Source organism: Anser brachyrhynchus (genome assembly GCF_964034855.1).
Source record: "Anser brachyrhynchus genome assembly, chromosome: 1".
NCBI lineage: Eukaryota > Metazoa > Chordata > Aves > Anseriformes > Anatidae > Anser > Anser brachyrhynchus.
In genome coordinates this window covers 64,918,114-64,941,541 of record NC_137694.1, presented here as the reverse complement: position 1 = coordinate 64,941,541, position 23,428 = coordinate 64,918,114, and the positions used below count along the sequence as shown (strand labels likewise).

The 23,428-nt window shown below is 43.2% G+C and overlaps 2 protein-coding genes and 1 long non-coding RNA gene across 5 annotated transcripts in view; 2 read left to right on the top strand and 1 right to left on the bottom strand.

Moving 5' to 3' along the window:
- Window positions 1–2: 2 nt before the first annotated feature.
- Window positions 3–10,800, top strand: LOC308187785. Of its 2 annotated transcripts, none has more exons than XR_013944901.1 (3): window positions 3–460; window positions 548–858; window positions 10,334–10,800. It is a non-coding gene; the product is annotated as an uncharacterized lncRNA (long non-coding RNA). The 2 variants fall into 2 exon arrangements; XR_013944902.1 differs by lacking the exon at window positions 10,334–10,800 and adding an exon at window positions 1,484–4,283 and having other exon boundaries at window positions 11–460.
- Window positions 5,616–21,078, bottom strand: CCDC77 (coiled-coil domain containing 77). Its single transcript, XM_080576097.1, has 11 exons — window positions 19,157–21,078; window positions 17,595–17,811; window positions 16,161–16,303; window positions 15,101–15,197; window positions 13,712–13,778; window positions 12,844–12,938; window positions 11,391–11,539; window positions 10,807–11,047; window positions 9,803–9,928; window positions 9,567–9,719; window positions 5,616–7,762 (listed from the first exon to the last, which is right to left on the bottom strand). The coding sequence occupies exons 1-11, from the start codon at window positions 19,201–19,203 to the stop codon at window positions 7,616–7,618; spliced, it is 1,482 nt and encodes a 493-aa protein (XP_080432223.1). The 5' UTR covers window positions 19,204–21,078; the 3' UTR covers window positions 5,616–7,615.
- An 855-nt stretch (window positions 21,079–21,933) lies between these two features.
- Window positions 21,934–23,428, top strand: part of KDM5A (lysine demethylase 5A) — a 48,415-nt gene continuing 46,920 nt past the window's right edge. Inside the window, exon 1 of one of the 2 annotated variants that reach the window (XM_080576069.1) lies at window positions 21,934–22,561. In XM_080576069.1, coding sequence (XP_080432195.1) covers window positions 22,394–22,561 — 168 coding nt within the window. In that variant the 5' untranslated portion in view covers window positions 21,934–22,393. The remainder of the gene's footprint in view (window positions 22,562–23,428) is intronic. The other variant, XM_080576068.1, reaches the window with a different exon arrangement.

Sequence of the window (23,428 nt, the reverse complement as noted above, 5' to 3'; positions counted from 1 at the left end):
GCTCGGGCTCGGTCTCGGGCTCGGGCTCTGCCGCCGCCCCCCGCACCTGGGCCCGCCCGCCCGGGGCAGGCCCGGCCCCGCGGGGAGCCCTCGGTGGTCGGGCCTCTGGTGGCCCGAGCCCGCTTCCGAGCCGAGCTCGGCACCCCTCGGCTCCGTTCACACCGCAGAGCGGGCTGCCAGGGTGGGAGCCGGGCTCCTGCTGGGCGAGGCCGAAGTGGGAGAGGCCCGCTGGGACATCGGCACCCCCGGGGCTCTGCTCCCGCACCGCTTTCCCCCTGCCACAGACCACCGCGAGGAGAAAACCTGGGGCCGGAGGTCAGCCTGCCCCCGGGGTGGTACGCTGCAAGGCATGTCCCCGGTGTCCGGGCAGCACCTAGAGAGCCTGCGGTCACCGGTCACCATCCTGCCCTGGGATGGACAGGCGGCTGATAGGTTTCCTTCTTCTGAGCATCCCACGAAGGTTACGGTTATCTCCCTCCAGCTCCCCGTTGGAAATATTTCCGTTCGTTTCAGGAAAACCCACCCAGAGTTTTATATCTCATTGCAGAGGCAGAAATGATGTGACCCTTCTTAAGACAGAAGCAAACCCTGTGGTGCCGGAGGCAGGTGAGCAGCTCTGCCCTCGGGCTTCCCCACCTCCCTGAGGACCAGGTCCGGTCTGAAACTTTCGAGGACACAATACTTGCATTCCTGGAGGCTGCAGACGCACGTGGCCCTGCTCCAAGTCTGAATTTGCCAACACACAGCACTACTTCCTCAGTGCTGCTTGCACGCAGCCACCCTCAGCACCAAGACAACAAAAACACCTCAGAGCTGTGCACCAGTTCAGTCATCGTGAGGCAGAAATCTCATATGAAGGTATGGCAGTCTCTGTTGACCTTTTTTTCCAGGCATGAGAGATAAAACAAGCTTTTCATATTTGTTCAAGAAGAAAATACTACAAAAATATGTAGTAAATACTCATCTAAATTAAACTTCATTATTTGAAGAATGAGAATTGAATGATGTGTTCTGAACAGAAAATTGTCTGCATTTCTTCAATGAACAATCTTAAACTAGAATAATGACAACTACACTGTTGAAACTGTTGCATATTAAAATAAGCAAGCACATTTTTTTCTCTTATGAACACGCTACTACAATGGAGGGGAATGGAAAGGAAATTATGGAGTAACAAAAGTATTGTTGACTTTAAAAAAAAAAACACTTTCATGATAGAGCCACGCTGTAACAAAGAGGCGAAAGTTGTCTCTGGAGTAAAAGCTTAGGGAAACAAAGGTGGTGTTAGTGTCTGTCACAACAATACTGAGGAACTGAATGAATCTGGATGTAATATAATGAGGAATCTGAATAGCCTTACTCTGTACTTAAATTATTTTGGACTACTTACTCATTACAGAAAGCACTGATACCCAGGGGGTAAGATCATCACTTACAGCAATGATGTTTTAAAAATACCTCACTTAAATGTTTTTATCCTCAGTCTGCTCGAGTGTCCCAAGGCACACAGACCGTGTCTGCAGACCTCCACGTCTCTCATCCGAGTGACCATCCCTAAACATCAGACAGATTGCTGCCTGCTGTGGGATGTAGCTACCCTACCTACTCTGACTGCCCTCTTCAAAGAGGGTATTCAAGCTGATGATTTGCCAGATGAGCCAACTGGAGCATTTTTTTTTTGCTTTGTTTGGGGTTTTGTTTGTTTTCTATTTTGGTTAAGTTTCCTCATGATAAAAGCAGCCTTTGATATGAGTGCTGCACTTAACGACGGCATCTTCTGTTCCTCTCTGGCTACATCTCTGTGCATCCCTGCCTCTTTCTGTTATGCTTGTGCTTCTAGTTATCTAACAACTGTTTGTTCTGTAAATTACTTTTAGCTCTGTGCCAACATCCTTCCTCTGTAGACTCCCCAAAGGTTCAATTATCTGCCTCTTGCTTCTTCCCTTTTCTTCTTCTTGTGTAATTTTCATCTTAACACTAATTACCAGCTCCACACCAAATACACCCAACTGTCCCTAGCTGCCACTAACCCTGGCGACTCCATAGCCGCCTTCCTGACCTTAACCATGCTCTCAAGCACAAGCAACGACTTCATCTCAACATTAATTGAAATGCCTTAAAGGCAGAAGTGCTTCTAACAGGAAAAGGCAGTCTCCAAAAATACCGTTGCCCATTCTTTCCCTTTTTGGCTCCTCAGGACTGGATTCTAAAAAGCGTTACTGGTGGAGCTATCCCCGCACCAATCCAGTTATGCTTCCAACACTCGTATGACCGACCTGAGCCTGCCATACAGGTGGCCGCCCAGTTGATGGCTCCGTCAGCTCAGACTGACAGCAGCATCGTCTTGCTACAACTTGGGTGGAAAATCCCATTCACGCTCCCATCTTTTCACAGCATAACTCTTTTTTCAGAGGTCTTGAGCCCTAGCTGTCCAGACAGAATTACACTGAAATGACCTGTCCTTCCTTCTCAGCTGTAAAGAGATCACATTTTCACATGAACTTCACTGGGTACCTCTAGGAGCACCTCCTTACTGCAGGTCCTGCCCTGGGAATGGGCAGGAATTGCTTTCTGCACTTCCAAACTCCCTCTCAATATTCACAGCACATTTACACTTCCAGAAAAAAAAAAAAAAAGTGTTTAGTTCAAAATGAGAGCTTTCAAAACACCTTTCAGGATATAATTGTTTACCACAATGAAAGATATATCTAAATCTTTGATCTTTTTCAAAATCCACCTCTTTTTGAATCTGACTGAAATCTTGCCTGAACTTCCCCCTTCCCCTTCCTAAAAGCAGCAGTACTTGCTTTATATTTTAAGTGATTGTGTTTATCATGCTTCAAGTAATTTTATTAGGGATATCACTGAACACAAAGCTGAACAGCTTTGCCTGTGACGACACCGACCAGACTTTTATCCAGCCAAGCTCGCACTGAAGGAAAAAATGCTTAACTGGGCAGTGTAGGAGTGACTCTCTACTGAGATAAATGTTTACAGTGAAAGTAAGTCAGTTTGATCCCTAAATCAATACAGGTGAATTCAGCACATCCTGGATATGTTTCACCAGGGTAGATCCAGGTTTTTTATTAATTCATATTGAACCCATTTCAACAATGAAACCCTTCATGCCTGCATAGTTTAGCATTTTCTTGCTTTGACATTGAAACACTACTACGTAGAAAGCCTCTCTGGACTTTCTGAATAGAAACAGGTAATGCATTTTTACACAGTTGTAATTTGTCCACAATCCAAAAGCACTGCAATTTGTAAAGCATGCAATTTGGTCAGTATAAGTGAATACTCAATCCCATTGAGGGCTCTGTTTATAAAGCTGTGTTTGGAGCTTGAAAGGCAGCCACGCTGACTCATATTCGAAGACACCCATTCTCCAAACAGTTCATTTAGAGCTGCATGGGCAGTATCAGAAGTCCACCCCACCATTCTCAAATACTACGACATGCCAGAAGTGCTTCCCTCCAGCAAGTTAAATTCCAGTTACTTCTGATGGCACGTTTCAAAGAGAAAACCCTAAACAATCGATGATGCAACTTAAGAACTGAAACAAAGTCCATTCTTTACACTGTGCCTAAATCCTATGAATACAGCAGTCCAAAGCAATCATTGCACTTTCACCTCTCATGCCTTCTGAATCTGACTATGTTATGGTATGCAATTCCAGTCCACATGCAAAAAATTTACTGCTACAGCTAGACTTACAAGTTTAGGAATAGCTTTTTAGGGGGGTTAAAGGGGATATGTCTTACAACTCAAAGCAATTTAGGAATATAAAAGCAAAATGTTGCAAAAAAGTAAGGAAATCTTAAAATGTCCCTTGTATACAAACAAGCTATTATACCACTTTGAATGGGGACAAAGTGACATCTTTATTAGGCTTTTGAGCAGGCATGAATACATTCCGGTGTAACAGAATTAGATGCATTTGTGAGCTGTAATTAAAAGTCTGAAAGACATAGCTTTCCATGAATATGTATAGATCTAACAAAGTACACAGGGATGTTGCCTCTAGCTAGTCTCAAAAAAATGTGTCTCATTATTTATCAAAGAATTACTTCCTGGCCTACATACACAGACAATTCCAGTTTACGCTGTCCAGAGAGTCCATCCGCACTGGCAAAATGTGTGCATTTCTGAACAGACACTTTTGCAAGCAATTTAAGTACAGCTACTGCATACAAGCATCTGTTCCTATTAGTTAGATCCATTCTAATAGCTATCAGAACTGTTGTTACAGTTAATTTGCCTAAGCACAGTCACAGCTTCAATTAATTTTGGAATTGTTGCAAGTCATGGTATAGGGAAAACATGAGGTTTTGTGGTGTGTTTTCCCCTCTTGTGTAACCTTGCTGTGTAGTTTGAGCTGACACAGTATACATTCCTCCTTCTATTAAGCAGCTGCACGAGTGCCAGAAATCTCCTACCAATATTGCCTATGAAAAAAATCATAGGTTTAAAGGTAAAAGGGACCATTAAATAACTTCCTGTCATTTCACGTCATATTTTATTAAGTTCTAATGTGTCGAGCCTAGTAACTTATTAAAACAAGCTATCTTTTCCAGAGGTGCAATCATTTTTTTGATTTTAAGATAGAGTAGGAAAATGTTCTCTCTGCTAACAGTTTGTTATAATGAGGGAAAAAAAAATATTTCTGATTAAAAATGTATGCTTTTTTTGGCTGTGTCTTTTTTTTAGGCTCCAGGTTTGGGCTACTGGTTTTTGCTCGGCCTCTTTTTGTTTGTGTTGTCACAATACATGTATATTAAAAATACATGTGTGTTAATCAGTTCTAATGTAATACACCATGAGCTCTTGCACAACCTTTTCTCCTCTGCTGAATCATCTGTAGTTCTGCGCCTTGCCCAGTATTTCAACATCCTTTCTGAAATGCATGCATTCCTTCCTTGCCTAAATAATGCTATACAATTAGTTTTCCCTTACTCCTCACGTTTCCCCTACACAAGAAACCATTTACCATCCTGTTGCACAATAAGAACGTTTGTCCAATTCCAACCTTTAATCCTTGCCAGTCTCTGCATTCCAAGAATCAGCCACTTTAGAGAGATGTCACCAATTCCTCGTACCTACGTATATAACATGGCATTTAGTTGTGTTGAAATGACAGAAGTCACACATTATTAATTTCAATTAGCAAAAAAGAGTCTCAGTCTTTAAAACGAATGACTTTTTTGTTTGTTTTCTTGACAATTGTGGAAGAAAATTGACTAATATGGGTCTTGGAACCTTTTTCAGGAAACCTTTAGGAAATGCCAACAGTGCCTTACTGACATCTTAAGGGCAGTTGTCAGTGGCAGAAAGCAGTTGACTTTTTAAAGCAATTCTTGGCTCGAAGGTCCCTGTCTGTTTTGGCAACATGAAAGCAACATTTCACATGATCACGTGATATCACAGAAAAAGCACGTACAATACCTTGCACTTCCTGCCCTCAGACATATATTCAACCTTCCAAATAAAATGGATTTACAGATCAGCACTACCATAATTTCCTCCCCTCCTCTAATAGAAAGCGTTCATAACCTAATGACAAATGAAGAATAAAGTTCAAGATGCACTTTGATGTGGAAGCACCAGCAGATATATTGGGAATGTCACCATTTTATTCTGTTCAGTCTTGCAAGTTACAACAAACAACAGTAAAGAAGACAGGAAATTAAACATTTACATCCTTCTTCCCCCAATACTTCCTCCCAGTCTTACAAATGTGAATGTCCAAGCCTACAGCCTTTGTCCAGACACATTTTGTGGCTTTCAGCTGAGGAAAATGAAATTTCAACAGCAACTTCTAGCTTGGAAAAGTAGAAAATAAACAGAAAACCATTTATTTCTACCAGTTCAAGAGACTTTTTTGCTAGCTTCCCATCAGCTGAATTTAAGGAGTGAGACTAAACGATGGATTGCACAGTTTAATAATTTTCTTCAGCTGTCCACATAGCATCAGCACCTAAGCTGTTCATCAATCCATCTCTGAACCATTTAGCATTTTCAGCTAAACTTGTCAGTGACAACACTTTCAAACAGCCTCTTGTAGTAGCAGCTGAATATCTAGGTACAGATTGTCAGCTACCCACACTGAAATCTGTGATGAATCTGACTTCAAGAATACAAGTGCACAATGAAAGCCAAAGAAAAGGACCATAAGGGACAGCAAGCTTTTCACAGAGAGGTTACACGACTGAAACAAGCCCTGACTTTTCAAAGAAATTTCCCCACTGCATTGTTTTAGCTGGTATTATAAAAACAATTTTTCCCCAAATCTTCACAGCACAAGAACTGCTGTATATAAACCTCTCCCAAACACTGCATCAGGATCTCCATTGCCTCTACCACATCCAAAAGAAACCGCTTGTTATTGCACACCAAGTACTTCTCAAATGGGAAGGAACTGCTGGTACCCTATAGGTATATACTTCAGAAAATTTTTCTGCTTCCATCACACTTAACAAGTTAGGAAATGTACATTAGGAAATGAAGGCACTGAAATCACTTTTCCAACACAGATGTGCTCTCCAAGGTGGGTAAGATTTGCTGATGCTACAATAAAAATATGAATACCCCACGTTTATACAACTGGACTGAAGCCCCATTGCAGCCCTTTTCACAATTTCATCTGTTTTCAAGAACAGCATTGTCCTGATGTCTAATATGAAGATAATCACTGCATAGCTAGAGTTATATTTATCATGTAGCAACTAGGCACTGGCTCTTCCACCCCAGTTTCAGTTACAGTTCAGTGACAGCTGTAGCAAAAGCTGACCATGACCTGTTGGTACACGGCCATGGTATAATTTAAAGCTACAAAGGTAGATAATACCATGGTTAAGGAAGATACAAGATGCCTTTTATTATGAGCTTCCTCTGTGTGTTAAGATAAACTGGAAGAAAGGGGACAGGAAGATGACATTTGATAGTGTAGTATTTTCCTCCCCTCCAGACATTCAAAGCAAGAGTAGAGGTTGCTTGTTCTTGCAGATGAGTTCTAAAAACGGTTACTTTTTCCCAACATATTAAAATCAGTCAGGTTTGTCCCGGCTAGGTTAGAAATGAACAAAGGGAAGACATTTTAAAATAGTTGTGATGTCGAGGGTAGAGTCAAATGTAATGCACTTTAGTACGTACTTTCTACGCAAGGTCTTTTTCGAGGAAAATTTCCAGTCACATGCTGAAGTGCCTAGGCACCATAACAGTAACCATTTAAACCATTTAAAAGTTCCTTCTCACACAGGGTAAGGTGAACCAAGCAAATTGGATTTTGAACTAGATCCTTCAATGATCATTAATAATAAATCTGGTTTGTCATCTGCTCCAAATAAAGTTTAAGACCAGTATACATAGCTCCCTACACTACAGATACAAAGGCAAGAAGTCATAAGCATATTCTTAAAATACCAGTCATCTGGTACTTTCTGTATCAGTCTTATCAGGTGCCATCTCAACTGAAAGAGCAACCTAATTTGGCTCATGTACCACTGATGGATGTTACGACAACAACTGCAGATTTCCTTAAGCCTTCTGTCACTGGATGCCATTAAACAGGCAACGTCCCCTTTCTCAAACTGTGATGCCAGCTAAAACCTCAGCTTCAGCAGACCCGCAGTTCATTCTCTAAGCCATAGATTTTTGCTTTTAAGTTTTTTAGTTCTCCTTGAATTTTACGGGTTAGCCTGTTTCCTTGACGGACCTCACGTAGAACTGCAAGATCCTGGTCTGGCCCAATACTCAGAGTCACCTGAAAAGGAACAGAGAAACAGATTAATACAAACAACATTGTACAGAGTACAGTTTAGAGAGTACAGTGAGTCTATCAGAAAGAGAACTCTAAAGGAGATGCTTTGTAGCTAGCAAAGACGATGCTTAAGCTAACATCACTGGGCTAGTGCATATCACCAACAGAAAAGTATTCCAGAACCAAAAAAAAATAACAGATAAAGCTTTCATACATTAGGGTGTTATAGTACTGGTGAGAAAGAAACCTAACAGAATATTATCAAGTCTACCCATAACCTTTTGGGTTATTTTTACTTCCTGTATTATCTGGAGAGCCACAAAAAGAGGTGAGTTAAAATACTTATCAACTTTTATATGGCTCTAAGTTTCTCTTCTGATAGGAAGACAGTTTATCATCTTTTGCTGTTAGAACTAGAAGTGGTCTATCTTCTGTGGCCAACCCACTGCCTTCTGAACCGCATACGATCCAAGAGCACTTCAAGTACAATTCCTAATCTCAGGCCAGGTCATATAGTTGATACTGAGCTGACCAGAGGCTGCCAGGTAATCATAGTTCCTGATGGCAAACTAGCAAGGGCTGCCATTTCCTGTCACCCTGAAATTGGATAGCGTGCTAGCCCAGTCACATTCAACATCACAGCAGCACAGGCTTGGAAGCTGCTCTTAAAGCCCTTTTCTCTTGACCCCTTAGGGTGTCTCATTGTCATTATGTAGCTCTTGGTCAGAGTTTAATATACCATTCAAGAAATGTAGTCATCTATAGTTATTCTGACTTAAGTAGTAAGAAGGATTTAAGTATCACAGAGGAGACTTCTAACAAGCATTTTATTCTTCTGCCCTCTTGTGGCTGGAAGCGTAAAGAAATTAAGAATATGATTAAGAACGCACCCATAGTAACAAAATATACAGCTCTGCAGTAAAGATATCATAGGCAATTCTTCTCCCATCCACATATGGTTGAAGTTTAGTCCTTAACGAACAAAGTTAAACCCAGAGCCAAACAACAAAAGAACAAAATCCAAGTCTTTACTGAAGACAAATGTATTAATCTAAATGAACTGAGCTGTGTGCCAAAAACACAGAAAACAAGCAAATCTGTGGCACTGCCAAATAGATGACTGAAAGAGTCAGTTGCACAAAAGCAATGCCTAGTGATCCTCTCAAGCATATATTAGATAAATATCACATTGTAAACTCCAGAAAACATCAAGGCTGTGGCTTAAGGCCCGTCTAAGCTGTTCTGATGTTCACCTGCACATGTAGAAGATGCATCTTATTTCAAAGTTACACAGCTTCAGCTTCAAGCCATTGTTTCTGCTGTGATTTTTGCAGTTACAAATGAGACATTTAAAAAGGAATACAGAATATTCACAATACTTAGGTCAGCATTCTACCTCTTACTGGAACAAAACCTAACACAATGGCCCCCAGGGGAAAAAAAAAAATCAACATATTCTTTGCAGAATATTCTTCTACAACAGACTACTGTCCTGCCTTGGAATTTTGAGACAGCTAAGTCAGATAGAGGTATCAGATAACTTTCAGAGCTGTAGTAAAAAGATATCGCTAATGTATAAACAGGACAGTCCCCGGACAAACTTGATGCTTGATTGATTAACAATGACAAACCGTTTTTGCTGAATAAAATACATAAGAGGGCAAACTTTATCAAGCATTAATATCTAAATGACTGTTTAGGAAAGTAATTACTTTCCTTAACTCTAGGGAAATTTTGCATTTAAATACTGAGACTACACCTCTATTGGGTAAGCCCATAATGATCTGTTTCAGCAACGAGTTGTTACCTTAAAAAGCTGCTTCTCTACATCTTTCATCTTCTGCCGAAGCTGTTTAATGTCATTCTTAAAGCCTTCCACTTCCATGTTACGACGTTTTTCCAAAGCCTCATATCGCTGAGTCATCAGCTTCAGGCGCTTCCCCATCTTTTCTGAGCGTTCCTATGGAGATGAAAACTCAGTGGGGTAGTAGAATAGAGGCTGAAAGATCATCACATAGCTAGCTGATGATTACAACTAATTACCTTAAAGAGTTCTCTGCCAACATCTCCCTCCTCACGAATCCTAGCCAGCTCACTTTCCAGGGTGATACACTGCTCTCTGTACATGTTTGAGAGCCGCTGCTCCTGCATCAGTTGCTCTTGCATTGACTAAGATGCAGAAGGAACAGAAAGAATTAACTCTAAAGCCAGTGCTCATGACATTTCCCCTGCTCTGGAAAAACAAGTGTGACGGATGGACAGTAAGACAGGCAAATAACAATAACTGGAGCCAAAGTTAATGAAATAACTAGGTAAGGACCCCTCCCACAATATTCTAGAGCCCCTTCCACCACCAACACATCATAACTAGGTGATCAGTTCTGCATGACAGTTCAAAGAACTCTCTCCTCTTCCCCTTAAAAATAATATCCAGCAATAGCGCTGTAGTTCCTGTTTTCTCAGCTGCTTGCCCAGTACTGCACTCCAGAACAATCTGCATTCAGTGATAGATGAAAACAATTCCCTATTGTCTGTTTACTTTCTAAGTCCTTATTGCTTATTTACCCACTTCAGATTTTCTCACTGGAAGAGTATTAGAAGTGGAAGAAATCCTGACTACTGCAGAAGAGCTATGGGACACCAATTGAAAGGAGTTTATTCTCCCCTGACAACAGGAACAGAAACTACATTCTAAGTCCATTAACTGGAAGCATTTATACTTAAACAAGGGCACGTGCAACAAGCAGGTTAAGAACTGTTGGCCCATATATCATGTGATTTGCACTGGGCATAAGAGAAACCAATAGTGAAACACTACCATAAATATCAGCTATACCTTTTACCTGAAATTTAAAAACAATACTGCAGCAGGAGAGTTGTGTTGTTGTTGTTTTTAAAAAAACACATTAGTGCCAGCAACAATGCAACTGACAGCAAACGTGTACAGCTTGGCAACAACAACTAGCTACTGCCTATCTTGTCAAGATCCAGATGCTTGCAGTTTTCCAAAGACTGTTAGAGAGCCTCTCCCTAGGACAAAAAATTACCTTTATTTCTCTACTGTGGAGTTTCCAAGCTTCATGAACTGTTTGAGGCATCTTCTTGGTATCTCTCTGCTTCTTCTCTCTTTCTGGCTCCCTGCTGATAAGCTGATCTGGATCTTTGTCAAGTTTCCTCAACAGACTGTCCTTCTCTGCCATCCATGCTTTCTCATTGGCTCGGGCATCAAACTTGAGCTGGAGAAAGTCACGGGTACTCTCATATAAGAGATTTTGAGTCTTATGGAGTCTGTAAAAAGGGATCCCAGTGGAGTTAATTCACTTCTTTCCTAGTTCCTACCCTAATTTCCTCAGTCTTCATTGCAAGTTGGAAGAAACATAAAACTTTGGTATAGGTATTTTCCTAATACATTTAGTTCATCTCATGGAAGAACTGATGTTCTTTCTATGTGAAACAGTATTTTTGATATGCTGACTACCCTATCCTTCCACATACTGTCAAGCAGATGGCTGCATAATTTGCTTTTCTGCCTGCTGCAGCAAGCAACATACTGAAAGCCAACATATTTTTGTTGTTCCCCCTCTCCTCATCTCATGACTACATTACATCATGGTTATTCTCTCACACTCACTTATCTGTTAAAGTTTTAATCTTGTCCTGGTCCCTCTGATGCTGGACCTGGGCTTCCTCCATATGAATCCGCCTGTCCTCTAGTAACGCCTCAAGCTGTTCCTTGGATAATCGCGTCTGTTCTTCTAGCTGAGCTTGCAGGGCCTCCACCTGAATAGGCATGCAGAGACATTACTGTGTAAGTTCTCACAGCAGGCCTGCTCCTGTCCTTGCAAGTCCCTTTTAAATCCCAGAATTCACGTCAAAGACTCTACCCAACAATAATTTCTAGAGTTCTAAATTCTCAATTATTGTTTTCATTTTAACATCAATTTTCTCAAATAACTAAAACATTAAAAAAAAAATCATGCCATAAACAAGACAGGTATACTATACAGCAGAAAAAGATAGAAACAACAGACAACAGATGCAACAGATGTAAGATTATGGAAAGATTTAAACTGCACACAGGATGTGACAAATCCTGTGGAATATGCAAGCAGACTTTTCTCTCTCTGCTATCAACTTCCAATGGAATGGTGATAATTAAACCCAAATTCCAGGAAGGCAGCAACTCCATGTATCTTGAAGAAAAGGAATTACTCAGCTAGAATGAAGCATTAAATGTACATGAGATGGGTGAAGGAGAGAGACGCAAAGAGTCTTGACCTGGGTCAGGGAGACAAATTGGAACAAGTATTTGAAAAATGTACATATGTCCTATTCTAAGGCACTATTTGAGAAAAAAAAAAAAAAACTTGACATGAATTTAGATTGCTTATTTTATGACAATTTTCTATGATGTTTTTACTCCAGAATAAATGTTATAATGACAGCCAACTGCCCACTACGTCAGTCACTACTGTTCTCGAATGAAAATCTTGATCTGCTGTACAAGTTTGCTATTTGCTTTTCCTGACTCATCCTTCCTCATGCTTTACATCTATCTTCTGCTATCTTCCCCAGTTCATGATCCTGAACATTTTATCGTTCGTTCTGTCATGCTATCTATACTATCTTTCACTGAAGTCTAGCACAGGGAACGTTTTTTGCTGTACTAGTGCATTTTATTGTGGAAGACTAATTCCATCTCAGACCTGTTCCTTTTGTCATACTTCCATGAAATACCCAAACCTGGAGATTTTCTGTGGATTTAATGTAAATTGATAGCTGATTAAGGAAATTATGCGAGTTAACATCAATTAAAAATTCTGTATTTAAAGGCACCACATTCAAGTTGGCGTTACTGGAACACATGCTTATGTAAAGCTTCCAGAATCAGACCCAAGTTCTTAAATCTAAGCCGTTCATCACAAAGAAACAGCTAAGTAAACTGACAGAAAGTGGGAATCATTAGTAAGACGTGGGACTAATAAATTGGTAGAATCTGTATCTTATGTAGGCAGACAGCAGATTTGTCTAACAATTTCCTGGATAGACAGAAAATATATCCTTCAGTTAGTGAAAGATTTTACCTGAAGTAGGAGTGTTTGGTTGTCCCTCTGATACCTCTCAGGACTTTCTGGTTTCTCTCCTTTTGCTGCTCGTTTTGAAGAGCTCCTCTTGGTGCCTATTTGCAGAAATCAATGAGAAGTGGAAAAGTGTACTCCAGTCTAAGTGCAGTACCTTTCCAAACACGGCGTACTGTATGCACTGGATGGCCTACAAGAACAGGAAAAAAATTGCAACTGCGACAGTCGCAAAGACTTCCAGAAGGCTACCTGGATGAAGAAAGTTTCAGAGCTTATGGTTCATATACCTTTATCCCACACTATCACACCTCAATACTTAGGCAACCTACCTACTGATTTTCTTGGCATATTTAGAAAGTGAACTTAACGCATTTTCTTAAGTAAAGGATGAATAGGCAGATAACACAGCTGCACAAGCATCATATCTGAAGTGAGTTTTGAGCTTGTTAGCTAATCTCAGTCAATTTGGAAAAGCTAGTTCTTTCAAACGAGAAAATCCCTATGTAGACATACAGACCCAAACTACCGTCTATACTAAAGGCAGGCAGAACAGCACATCTTGGAATGGCTTTGGCTAAGAGTGCCCATCTAGTTCATACCTTCATAGGTCCAGAACAGCCATTCCACAGTCATATCAGCTGCTTCTTTAGCTGAGCAGACCAAGGACATGAGACTCAGTTCAGGTTATTTTAAAAGATTTTGAAGGGAAGCCTAGAGTACCGAATGCGTAAGGATGCATTACTGAATGCATGGATACGTTTAGGGAACTTAATGGAAGCATACCAAAGTACTCAAATAATTATTTTGATAAACTGGACAAACACACAAGTATCAAGAGCTGAGCTTCTGTTAGACCCTCTTGGTACGGTACCTGTTCTAGAAACATCATATCCTTCATGTGGATCTCTGGATTTATCTGTCCTTTGCAGAACAGTAACCTATAGAAACAAGATTAGATATCTCAATGTCTGACTTCTCTAAAGTTGCAATAACCAAGAAGAAATCTTAAAGATGAAAACCGGGTATCCAAGAGAACAGCATTACCTTACTTCTGTCACAAGAAAAGGAAGATATTCACAAGTTTAATGTACATATTGAAAAAAGTTGCCTTTGTAATGGCTAAGTTTTGCCATTTCTGCCTCTTTTTTCCCCCAAAAAACAACTGGAAAGTAATCCCGCCCTTGACGGCTTCATTAAGATGAAAAACAGCACTCTCAACAGGAGAAAGAGCATTTGGGGACAGATGAGAAGAGAGAAGGTGAAGATGAAAATTGTTATTTCCTTCTTTCATATTCTTTCTCTTAGCAGCCCAAAGAAACATGAAGCTTGATTTATCAGCACATTCACTGAAGCTACTAAACAAGCCTGGGATAAATACTAATACAGCTACTGAAACAAACTAACTGTTGAACTGAAATCCACTTAAAAACAGAAGGCCATGAAGGAGCAGGTTATAACCCCAATGCTTATCTCATGGCAGATACTATATAATATGCCTAATTTTAGCGCTACTCTGTATTATGGAATTTTAAAGCTTCTGCAAGATTTTTGCACTGCTTGAGCAGTGCAGAGCAACTAGAGGATGCAGAGTCCAGCCTTTTTCCTACGCCTCACTCTGTGAGAAATCCTTATATTCCATCATACTCTTTGTACATTTGAATCATGTGACTTTCTTGACAAGTAGGTTCAGATACACTGTTCTTCATATGAACTGCCATTTAATCAGTTTGACATTATTTCTTTATTTCTGAAATATGCAACACAATATTGACTAGAGGCGATGGCTCTTCTGCAGTCTCCTGCACAGGAATTTGCAACAGCCATCTCAACACTGCTTTACTCTTTACTGAGATCCTAACTGCTACCTTACAGTGGTGCTCTGAGATAGCTGATCTTCACACAGCATACCAGGTGATTTTCTGCACTTCCTTTTTTTCTTTTGTCTTTGTAGTCCTCTCTCCAGCTTCTCAATGACCATTAGCCACCTGGCTTCAGACTCCTGACATTTAGGAGGCTGATCTGTGGGTGTTCAGAAGGGAGCTGATGCTAACAAGACCTACCTTCAGTATGCTTGTTCCCATTTAATATCTCAGCAGCTATACTAAATCCTGGTGTTGTTATAGAGATACAGATCTCTCCCACTTTGGGCTTATTTACCAACTTTTGACCTGTGGGACAGATCTGGTCTGTTGTCAGCCTCTCATGTACAGATCTTCATGTTGCAATTAAAATCACAGTTTTGTAGAAAAAATGAACTTGCCTTATGTGGCGGCTCCTTGTGAAAATACGTAACTTCTCCTTTGTCTGTTCCCACTAAAGCCAGGAGGTGCTGAATTTTTTTCCTATCCTCCAGTTCCCTAGAATTCAAAGAAAGGTATCAGTGCATTACTATTTTTAAATACATCAAGACGTTGTGACACAGTCTTTCTAGTTTACTCATTAATGTCTCCAAGTTTTCCAAACTGTTCAGCTCTTGAGAACACTTCTTTAAAAATGAACTCCCAAAGACATTACTGATGTGGCATACCTACAAAGGAAAATACCAATTCTGTTGGCATTGGGAAGCGTTCTTCTTTTCAAACATAACAATACTAGGCTGATAACACATGGTAGTAAAGAATTTGCATTCCAGAGTTATGAACTACCTAAAAACCTTGCAGATACTTCATTCAATAGATTGTAAGCACGTCGTTTTTTAAAGCAAACTAGATTAAGTGCTGTATCACACTTCTGTCACACTCTTGAGAAGTGCCACAGCACATCAACACATTTTTTGACTTAAGTTCTTCAAACTTTAACAGAAAAATTGGTATCATCCACACAAGTTCTTAAGAAGCTTGGAAACTCCTTTGCCACTGGCAGCCAGTCCAGTACAGCAGCATATACTTCAGTTCAACAGCTACATGGCATTAGAACGGAGTGGCTGCCAACGTGATCCCAGCAAGTCAGGAAAACTATTTGTATTCATCTGTGTTTTCTACTTGAGTTTACATGTTTTTAGCACTGAGGGAAGACATTGTGCCAGGCAGGTGCAAGGTCTACTTAAATCAAAATCTCCACTGGCAACTTGATTCAAACATGTTCATATGTTCAACTTCTACTCTTTTTTTCCCTGCTACTGGAAGAGGAGGTATAAGTGGAAACATATTTAGTAGCCTGACAGATTGTATTCCACCTTCAGGACTGGTATGATTTCATAGAAGCCCTCCTTGGGAAGCGTGGCCTAACTGCTTCTCTGAAGACTCCGTATCTGGGTGAAAACTAGAACATAATGCACGCACACGCTACTGCCAGTGACCCAGTCCGCAATCCAGACACACCTGATTTTCAGCCGGTCATTCTCTGAGTAAAGGCGGAGGACATGTTCCCTCTCCTGGAAGAGGTAGACTTGCATGTCACTCAAAGCCTTTTGCAACTCTGCAATTTCCTCTTCTCGCTGACGTACTTCCCACTGCAGTTTGTGCTAGGCAAAGAGAATGAGGTACTTAAAATGATGCAGGGCACTGGGTAACCCTTAGAAAGTACAAACTGCTTGTGCCAGACCCTGAGCCTGTAACTGGAACGTAGCAACTGTCAGTCTGCGTGACTTATTGATCTCTTATAAAATTTGACCAGATGAGGGCAGTATTGGAAAATTTTTAAATAGGTTTCAATAGGGAGCTCACAGTGCCTGTTGTCATCATCGCCAGTACCCAACACCAGTAAAAAGGCTCATGCTAAGCGCCTCCAATTTCCAATGGTTGCACTTCTGCACTGGCAGCCAGAGTGGTGCAGGTAAGGGGAGTCTGACTTCAACAAAAACCTAACAAAACCTGTAAAATAGTACTTATTCTTAAAAGCAGTTACTGAAGAATAAACACTGATTTGTATGGCTTACTAGTAGGAAATTTTTCTAGTTACTATGTTTCATTAATGTTTGTCTACCTGGTGTGGAAAACTAACAAGCCCTACAGAAGACTGTTCCCGTAGGTCAGAAGGCACTATTTTCAAACTTCGGACCTCTTCTTCCTATACGTTGAATTAAAGAAGTTTGGATGTCTGAAGGCTTTCAGGCTGCTTCAAGCATGGCCAGTAGGTGAGGAAGCACCTCAGTGGTCATTCTGCTCCCAAAAGGTCATTCAGAATTACAAAGATGCCAGCTAGAGAGATGCATGCTGTTAAGGCATATTAGAACACAAATTAAAGATAGCCTCTAAGATTTTTTTTCCCTCTTTAAATAGAAACATTTTTAAGTTTTGGAATTTCTTTTAAATTTCCACTTATTCACTGTGTAGTACTACTGCTACATATAGCCTATGGCCAAGCTCATGAATTCTGTTGCAATAAATACTAATTGTATATCAAAGCTCATTAAATTTGCACAAAAGTGCACTCGTTTTAAGTGCACGCATTTAAGAAGCAAGGAAATTAAACAGGATGTCATCTGAACTGAATATCTAAACTCAGGCTTCAATTTAAAAATAAAAAGAAAAGGAACAACCAGTATGAAGATATAAGCAAGCTATAACAAATTAAGAATAGAAGAATATCATACAAGCATGTTTCCCTTTGCTTTGACAGAGGGCAGACAGCTAGATTTTGAAATCAAAGCCAGAGATCTACTTATTTCTTTCTAGCTCAGTCCTACCCTATTACTGGTAAACCTTAAGACCAGGTGTTCTGAGCTCTGAAATGAAGAAAAATATTAACTCTTTGCTAGTCAAGGAGGTTTGTGTAACAATACACAGCCTATCAAAAAAAGATCTTTTCCTAACCTGCTCATCGTATGTTTCTTTGTATCTCTCCAGCCTTTTTACCAAATCCTCATGCTCTTCGTCAAAGTCAGCAATCTTCTTGCGGTAGTATTCCAGCAGCTCCCGGGAAGGGCGGAGGAAGGCCAGGCGCTCATTGATGGATGGGAGAGGAGTAGAGTCTTCCTGGTTCTGAGGCTGAGAACTAGCATGTCTGGATGAGACATGGGGGGTTGCCAGCCTGGACAGAAACATTTTCTGATGACATGTAAGCTTCAGATAATAAAATAAACCATTTAAAAAAAATAAAAAGTTAAAACATGAGATTTTTGCTTTTAACACAGACTCAATTTTAAACATTAGCTTGTCTGTGCTCCAGGCATTAATGGGAAATCACTGCATTTTGGAGAACCAAAATCTTCAACATAGAAAGAACAGTTGGCAGGCTTACTATACTGCGGAGATGGGGCACCTTATGGAAAAGGGAGAAGGACAAAAACGTTAGGGCACGAAAGTCTGATGGGTTATTTGGGGAGGGTAAACTTGAAAGGCAGAAGAGGCAAGAAAAAGAGGGAGAGGAGAGAGCAAAGATCGCAAAGTCTTTTGCTTTGGCATTAGAAGCAGCAGGCACTATAGGATAAAGAGAAAGACAATCTGTAATAGTTTCTCTGATAACCAGAGAGAAAAACACTTTCTAAAGAAACACTTCTGATTAAAGAGAACAATTTAAGGTTAGCTGATGCACAAGCCCTCATAACTGAAGATGTAGGTCTAGGAGTCTACATGCTTTCCTTTTTGGTGTTATCCATAGTTTGTCCACCCTAGACAGTGAAATGGAAAATTCCAAATTACTGAATTCGATGCTGAGGCAGTAGGAAGAGACTGTGTTGCTATTACATAAATCACATTAAGAATATGTATGTGTAACTACATATTTTAAGCAACATTGACTGCATTCAGACATTTAACATGCTCAAATAAGCACCACATTTGCATATCTAGAGCTGCACGATTCAAAATCCTCTTGAGAAGCATTTAGTTATGTTGATCTGACACATATTGTTTTACGATACCATCAGTAACAGAATTAAAGCTAAATAGCCTCTTTAGAAAAGATACATTTAATGCCGTAAGAGCTCCCTCCAGAACCTGAATCTGGAGCCTGAACTTTTATGAGAAGGATCTGGCGGGTGACAGAGGCAGTGGTGACCCTTACCTACTGCTCATCAGGGCTTATAGCAGAACCCAGAAATCCACGGAAACTTTACACGTGCCAAGCTCCTTAATTCCTGTCATTGTAAGGAAGTGATAATTAAAAAGCATTTATCTTATGTAGGAACTTCCCCAACAGCTGTGTGGAAAAAAGAAGATGGACAACAGACACGCTTGAAAAATAACAGTAACAAGGGAAAACAGGTGAATACTTTATTACTGGAGCAAAGGACAGCAGAAGTAGGCAGGCACAAGAATAAAAAAGCACAGCAGCGCAGGAGCGGACAAAGCAGCGCCTCGCTTAAGGTAAAGCCCGGCTACGCGACACGAAGGGGAAAGGCGGGCGGCAGGGCCCGGGGTAGCAGCCCCTCTACCTTGCGGAGCGCGGGGACGTGCCGGCAGAGCGGTCCGCGGCGCTCATGGCGGCCCCGAGGCAGGACAAGCTGAGGGGACTCTGAGGGGACCAGCCGGGAGCCGCCACCCCACGCGGCCCCAACGGCCGCCTAACCGCCGCCAACCGCTCTCCGCCGCTTGAACGGCCAGCCACCCGCCGCCCCCTCCAATCACGGGCAGCCTTCCACGCGGCGCCGGCCCCCTCCACCAATCAGCGCTCGCGACACGGACGGCCCGCGCCGGAGCCTCTGGGAGTTGTAGTGCGGCGGGGCGAGGCGGGGCAACCCGCGTCGTGACGCGTGCCTGAGGGGAAGGGCAGCGGGCAGGGAGGAGTCGCAGGGCTCGCTGGTTCACCCGGGCTCGCAGTTCGGACCTGTGGTTTTTTTAGATCATCCAGGTGCTGTTTAGCCCCATCCTTCCCCTGTGTATCTCGCCATAGCCAGCAGTGCTTCTTACAGTTTATGCAATGCAGCGTTTCCTAAGCTAGGTACCATGTCTGCTAGGGAAAACCATGCACATTAATAAGATGGCATTTATTTATTTATTTATTTATTTCTAGGCTTACAAAGCTATGAAGTTCTATTTCAAGTTTCCACAGTTATTTCCAGGAAGCTACATTTTGCGGGTGAGAAAAATTTCCTTACGTTTCAGTGAACACGCAATACACACAGGTGATGGTTGATAACTTTCTGGGCGAAGTGCAGAACACGGTCCGTTATTATCCTTGGTTAGACGAGCTGCTTTCTCCACTTCATATAAAGCAGTTGGAAATACACTATAAGAGGTTTAAGTCTCCTCCCAGCAGGGGAGTGCTAAACAGTTCCAGATGACCAAGAAGAACAAAGATTGACTCGGGGTCTGCAAGTCACAGCATGTTCCAATGTTTCAGAGGCTAACAATACCCAAACTGGAGAAAGTAACCGAGAAAACATAATATTTGATCTCAAAAAGGAAATATGCAGAACTGATACAATTAAAAAAAAAAAAAGAAAGAAAGAAAAAGTGTCCCTTACATGTTATTTAGAACTTTTAATCTTTTTGTCTCAGGGAAACCTGGGAAACCTGCACTCTTCCCTGCGGTGCCTTCCAAAACTCTCCGCTAACCAAAACACATAAATGAAACAGCCTTGAACAGCCGAGAAGGAAATCAACAAGGGACTGGTTCTCAAAACAAAAGTGTTGCATGGATTAAGTACTTTCTAGCATGGAGTTTTCCCCCCGTACTATTCCTGGCTAAATCATTGCTTATCTCGGAAATCAGGTATGCTGGTGATTCAGCTCTTGGGAATACTGACTATACACATACATTCCCTCAGGAGAATCTGGTACAGCTCATCAGAAAAACAGATACTACGAAAAAATAAAAAATAAAAAATAAAAAAATTGGCAGGAGTATGTAGAAATACAGTTTCTAGATACTGGTGAGGCAACATCTGCACTCCACATGCTTTTGGAGTCATAAAAATACCGGGCATCCATGTCAAGAACCCCTTGCAAAAATATGTAAGGCTTTGCAATAACACAATACCCACTGGTAAACTCACTCAATGTTTTATAATATCACTTTGCTGTTACCTATAACTTTTGTCAAAACTAACCATTTGCATTCAAGCCATTTGTTTCCCATATGCAAAATGTGGACAACAGCTCTTCAATCTAGCAGGGAAATGATGGAGATAAATGTATTTGTCTGTGTGAAGCACATATTGTGAGCCTCACGGTAACAGGGGGAGGAAATTGCATGTTCTGAGACTGAAACAGTATGCCAGGGTCAAGGCTGTGACAAAGCAATAAACAATCAGTTGAGATGTGAGGTATGGTGAATGCTGAGATCAGGGCTCTGGTTAAAAAAAAAAAAAAACAGTATGCAATTCTTTTTTTTTTTTTAAGACTATGTAATAATAGGTAAGTAAAAGTATGCAAGTCCTAAGTTGTGAGTGCTTTACTTTGGAAGGAAAACATTCTGCATGGGGTGAGAGTGCAGAGTGCCTGCACGTAACATGGAGGTTGGGGGTTGGTTGGGGACTTCTTCACGCAGCCTTGCCATTTAGAATCATAAAACCATTAAGGTTGGAAAAGCCCTCCAAGATCATCTGGTCCAACCGTCCCCCAGCACCAATGCCACCCACTAACCCATGTCCCCAAGCACCACGTCCAACCTTCCCTTGAACACCCCCAGGGACGGTGACTCCACCACCTCCCTGGGCAACCCGTTCCGATGCCTGGCTGCTCTTTCTGAGGAGAAATGTCTCCTCATTTCCAATTTAAATTTATCACCAACCAGGCTTGCGGGATCTTAATTAAGAAGCACCAAGAGATGCTGTGGGCTGGTAGAGCTCCCAACAGACACATGTATGTATGGATGTGCATATATGTGTTATACATATGGACATACATGTATGTGTTATACATATGGACACACGTATGCGTTATGCATGTGGACATACATACATGTGTTATGCATACGGACGTACATATGTGTTAGCACCGGGAAATTTAAGTTCAGGGCTGCCCAAAGCAGGGGCAGCCAGGAGCCCCCTCAGGCCCCAACATGGCGGCGGCTCCCTGCCGCCTGAGAGCGCCCCCCTCCCCCACGCGCCCCCTCCCCCTCCGGCCGCCACGGGGGCGTGGCCTGCGGGCGGGGGGCGTGGCCTGCGGGCGGGGGCGTGTCCCGGGCCGTTCCCTGACGTCGTGCTCAGACAATGGGCCGAGCCGGCCCCTCGGCACCGGAAGCGGATGGCCCCGCTCCCCTCACGCATTCCTCCGCGGCGGAAGCGGCGGCGGCCCGCTCCCTCCCTCCCCCGCTCCCCGCTCCGCTCCCCGCAGCCGGCGGCGGGCCGGGCGCTCCCCTCCCCCTCTCGCCCCGCCCGGGAGGCGGCCGAGCCCCGGGCGCTGAGGGGCGGGCGCGGCGGAGGGACTACTTTTCCGCTCGGAAGCCGCCGCTCCCCCTCCTTCCGGGTGGGAGCGCCGATGCCCAACGCGTAACTTCCGGCGGGCTGGAAGGCGACCGAGAGGGGCTGCGGCGGGGGGAGGCGGCCCCGGGGGACGGGGCCACGACGCCGTCGCCGCCGCGCGGCAGGAGCCGCCCCCCCGCCCCGCCTCTCCTGCCCCGCCGCCCGGGGATGCGCCCCGGCCCGCTGCCCAGCCCCTGAGGGCCGCCCCCCGGCCCCATCCCCAGTCAGCGGCGCCTTCCTCTGCCCCCCCAGCCCTCAGCGGCCATGTCGGGGCCCGGCGGCGGGTCGCGCTACGCCGCCGAGTTCGTGCCCCCCCCCGAGTGCCCCGTGTTCGAGCCCAGCTGGGAGGAGTTCAGCGACCCCCTCGGCTTCATCGGCCGCATCCGCGGCCTGGCCGAGAAAACCGGCATCTGCAAGATCCGGCCCCCCAAGGTACCGCGGGGCAGGGCGGGGGGCGCCTCGGCCGCAGCCCGGGGCCGCTTGTGGGCCCCTCGGGCCGCTCCCCCTCGCGGGGCTTCGTGCGTCGCCTTCCGCAGGCCTCGGTGTCCCTGCCAAGGAGCCTGTGCGGTGCTTGGCCGCCCGGCTGCGTCCGTAGGTTGCTGTGGAGCAGGTGGGGCTGGAGGGCATGGCGGTGCCCGGGGCTCCGTGCTCTGCTCCCTTTAAAAGACAGAAAAGGCTGCAGCGGTGCTGGGGGAGAAAAGAGGCGTTTGCTCTGGGAGGAGCAGGAGGGTATTTCGTGTAAATGGGTCATTGTTTATAAACACAGGCTTCAAGCTGTTAATGGAAGTGCGGCCAGCCCGTTTATACGCAGGATTTGCATGTTTATGCTTGGTAGCGTAGAAGGTAGAAGCTTGATATCTCCACTGCCTCGACGCACAAACCATTATTTTATGGCGACTTGCCCTGAGAGCCAGTAAAGTGTTTAGGCAAGAACATCAGGCAATGCGGGAGAAGACGGTCAGAGCGCTTCATAATTGAAGCACGAATAACCCTTAAATATAGCCATAAAATAGGAGATTGAAAACAGCGAAGGAGAGAGAAAAAGAATGCTGGAAGAAAGAGCCAAGAACAGCTGAGATATGGGGGCTGCTGATTACATTTCATGATCCTTCCTCTCCTGCCTTCTCCGTGTTGCTGGAACCTGTTTAGTTGGTTTGATGACATGGTGAAAACTTGACCTCCAAGTCAAGTTTAGAAAGGGGCTGCCCCTTCTAAAATAAGCAGAATGGCTTAGGTTGAGAGGCCAAAAGAAACCGAGCCAGATGCTGTTCATTGAGGATAACTGGAACTTTCCTAGCT

Coding starts and splice junctions, on each gene's coding strand:
- CCDC77 (XM_080576097.1), bottom strand. CDS start 19,203: ATGAGCGCCGCGGACCGCTCTGCCGGCACGTCCCCGCGCTCCGCAAG. Junction 15,198..16,160: donor AATGACCGGCTGAAAATCAG/GTGTGTCTGGAT, acceptor TTTGAATTCTAG/GGAACTGGAGGATAGGAAAA. Junction 9,929..10,806: donor TCCACAGTAGAGAAATAAAG/GTAATTTTTTGT, acceptor TCTGCATCTTAG/TCAATGCAAGAGCAACTGAT.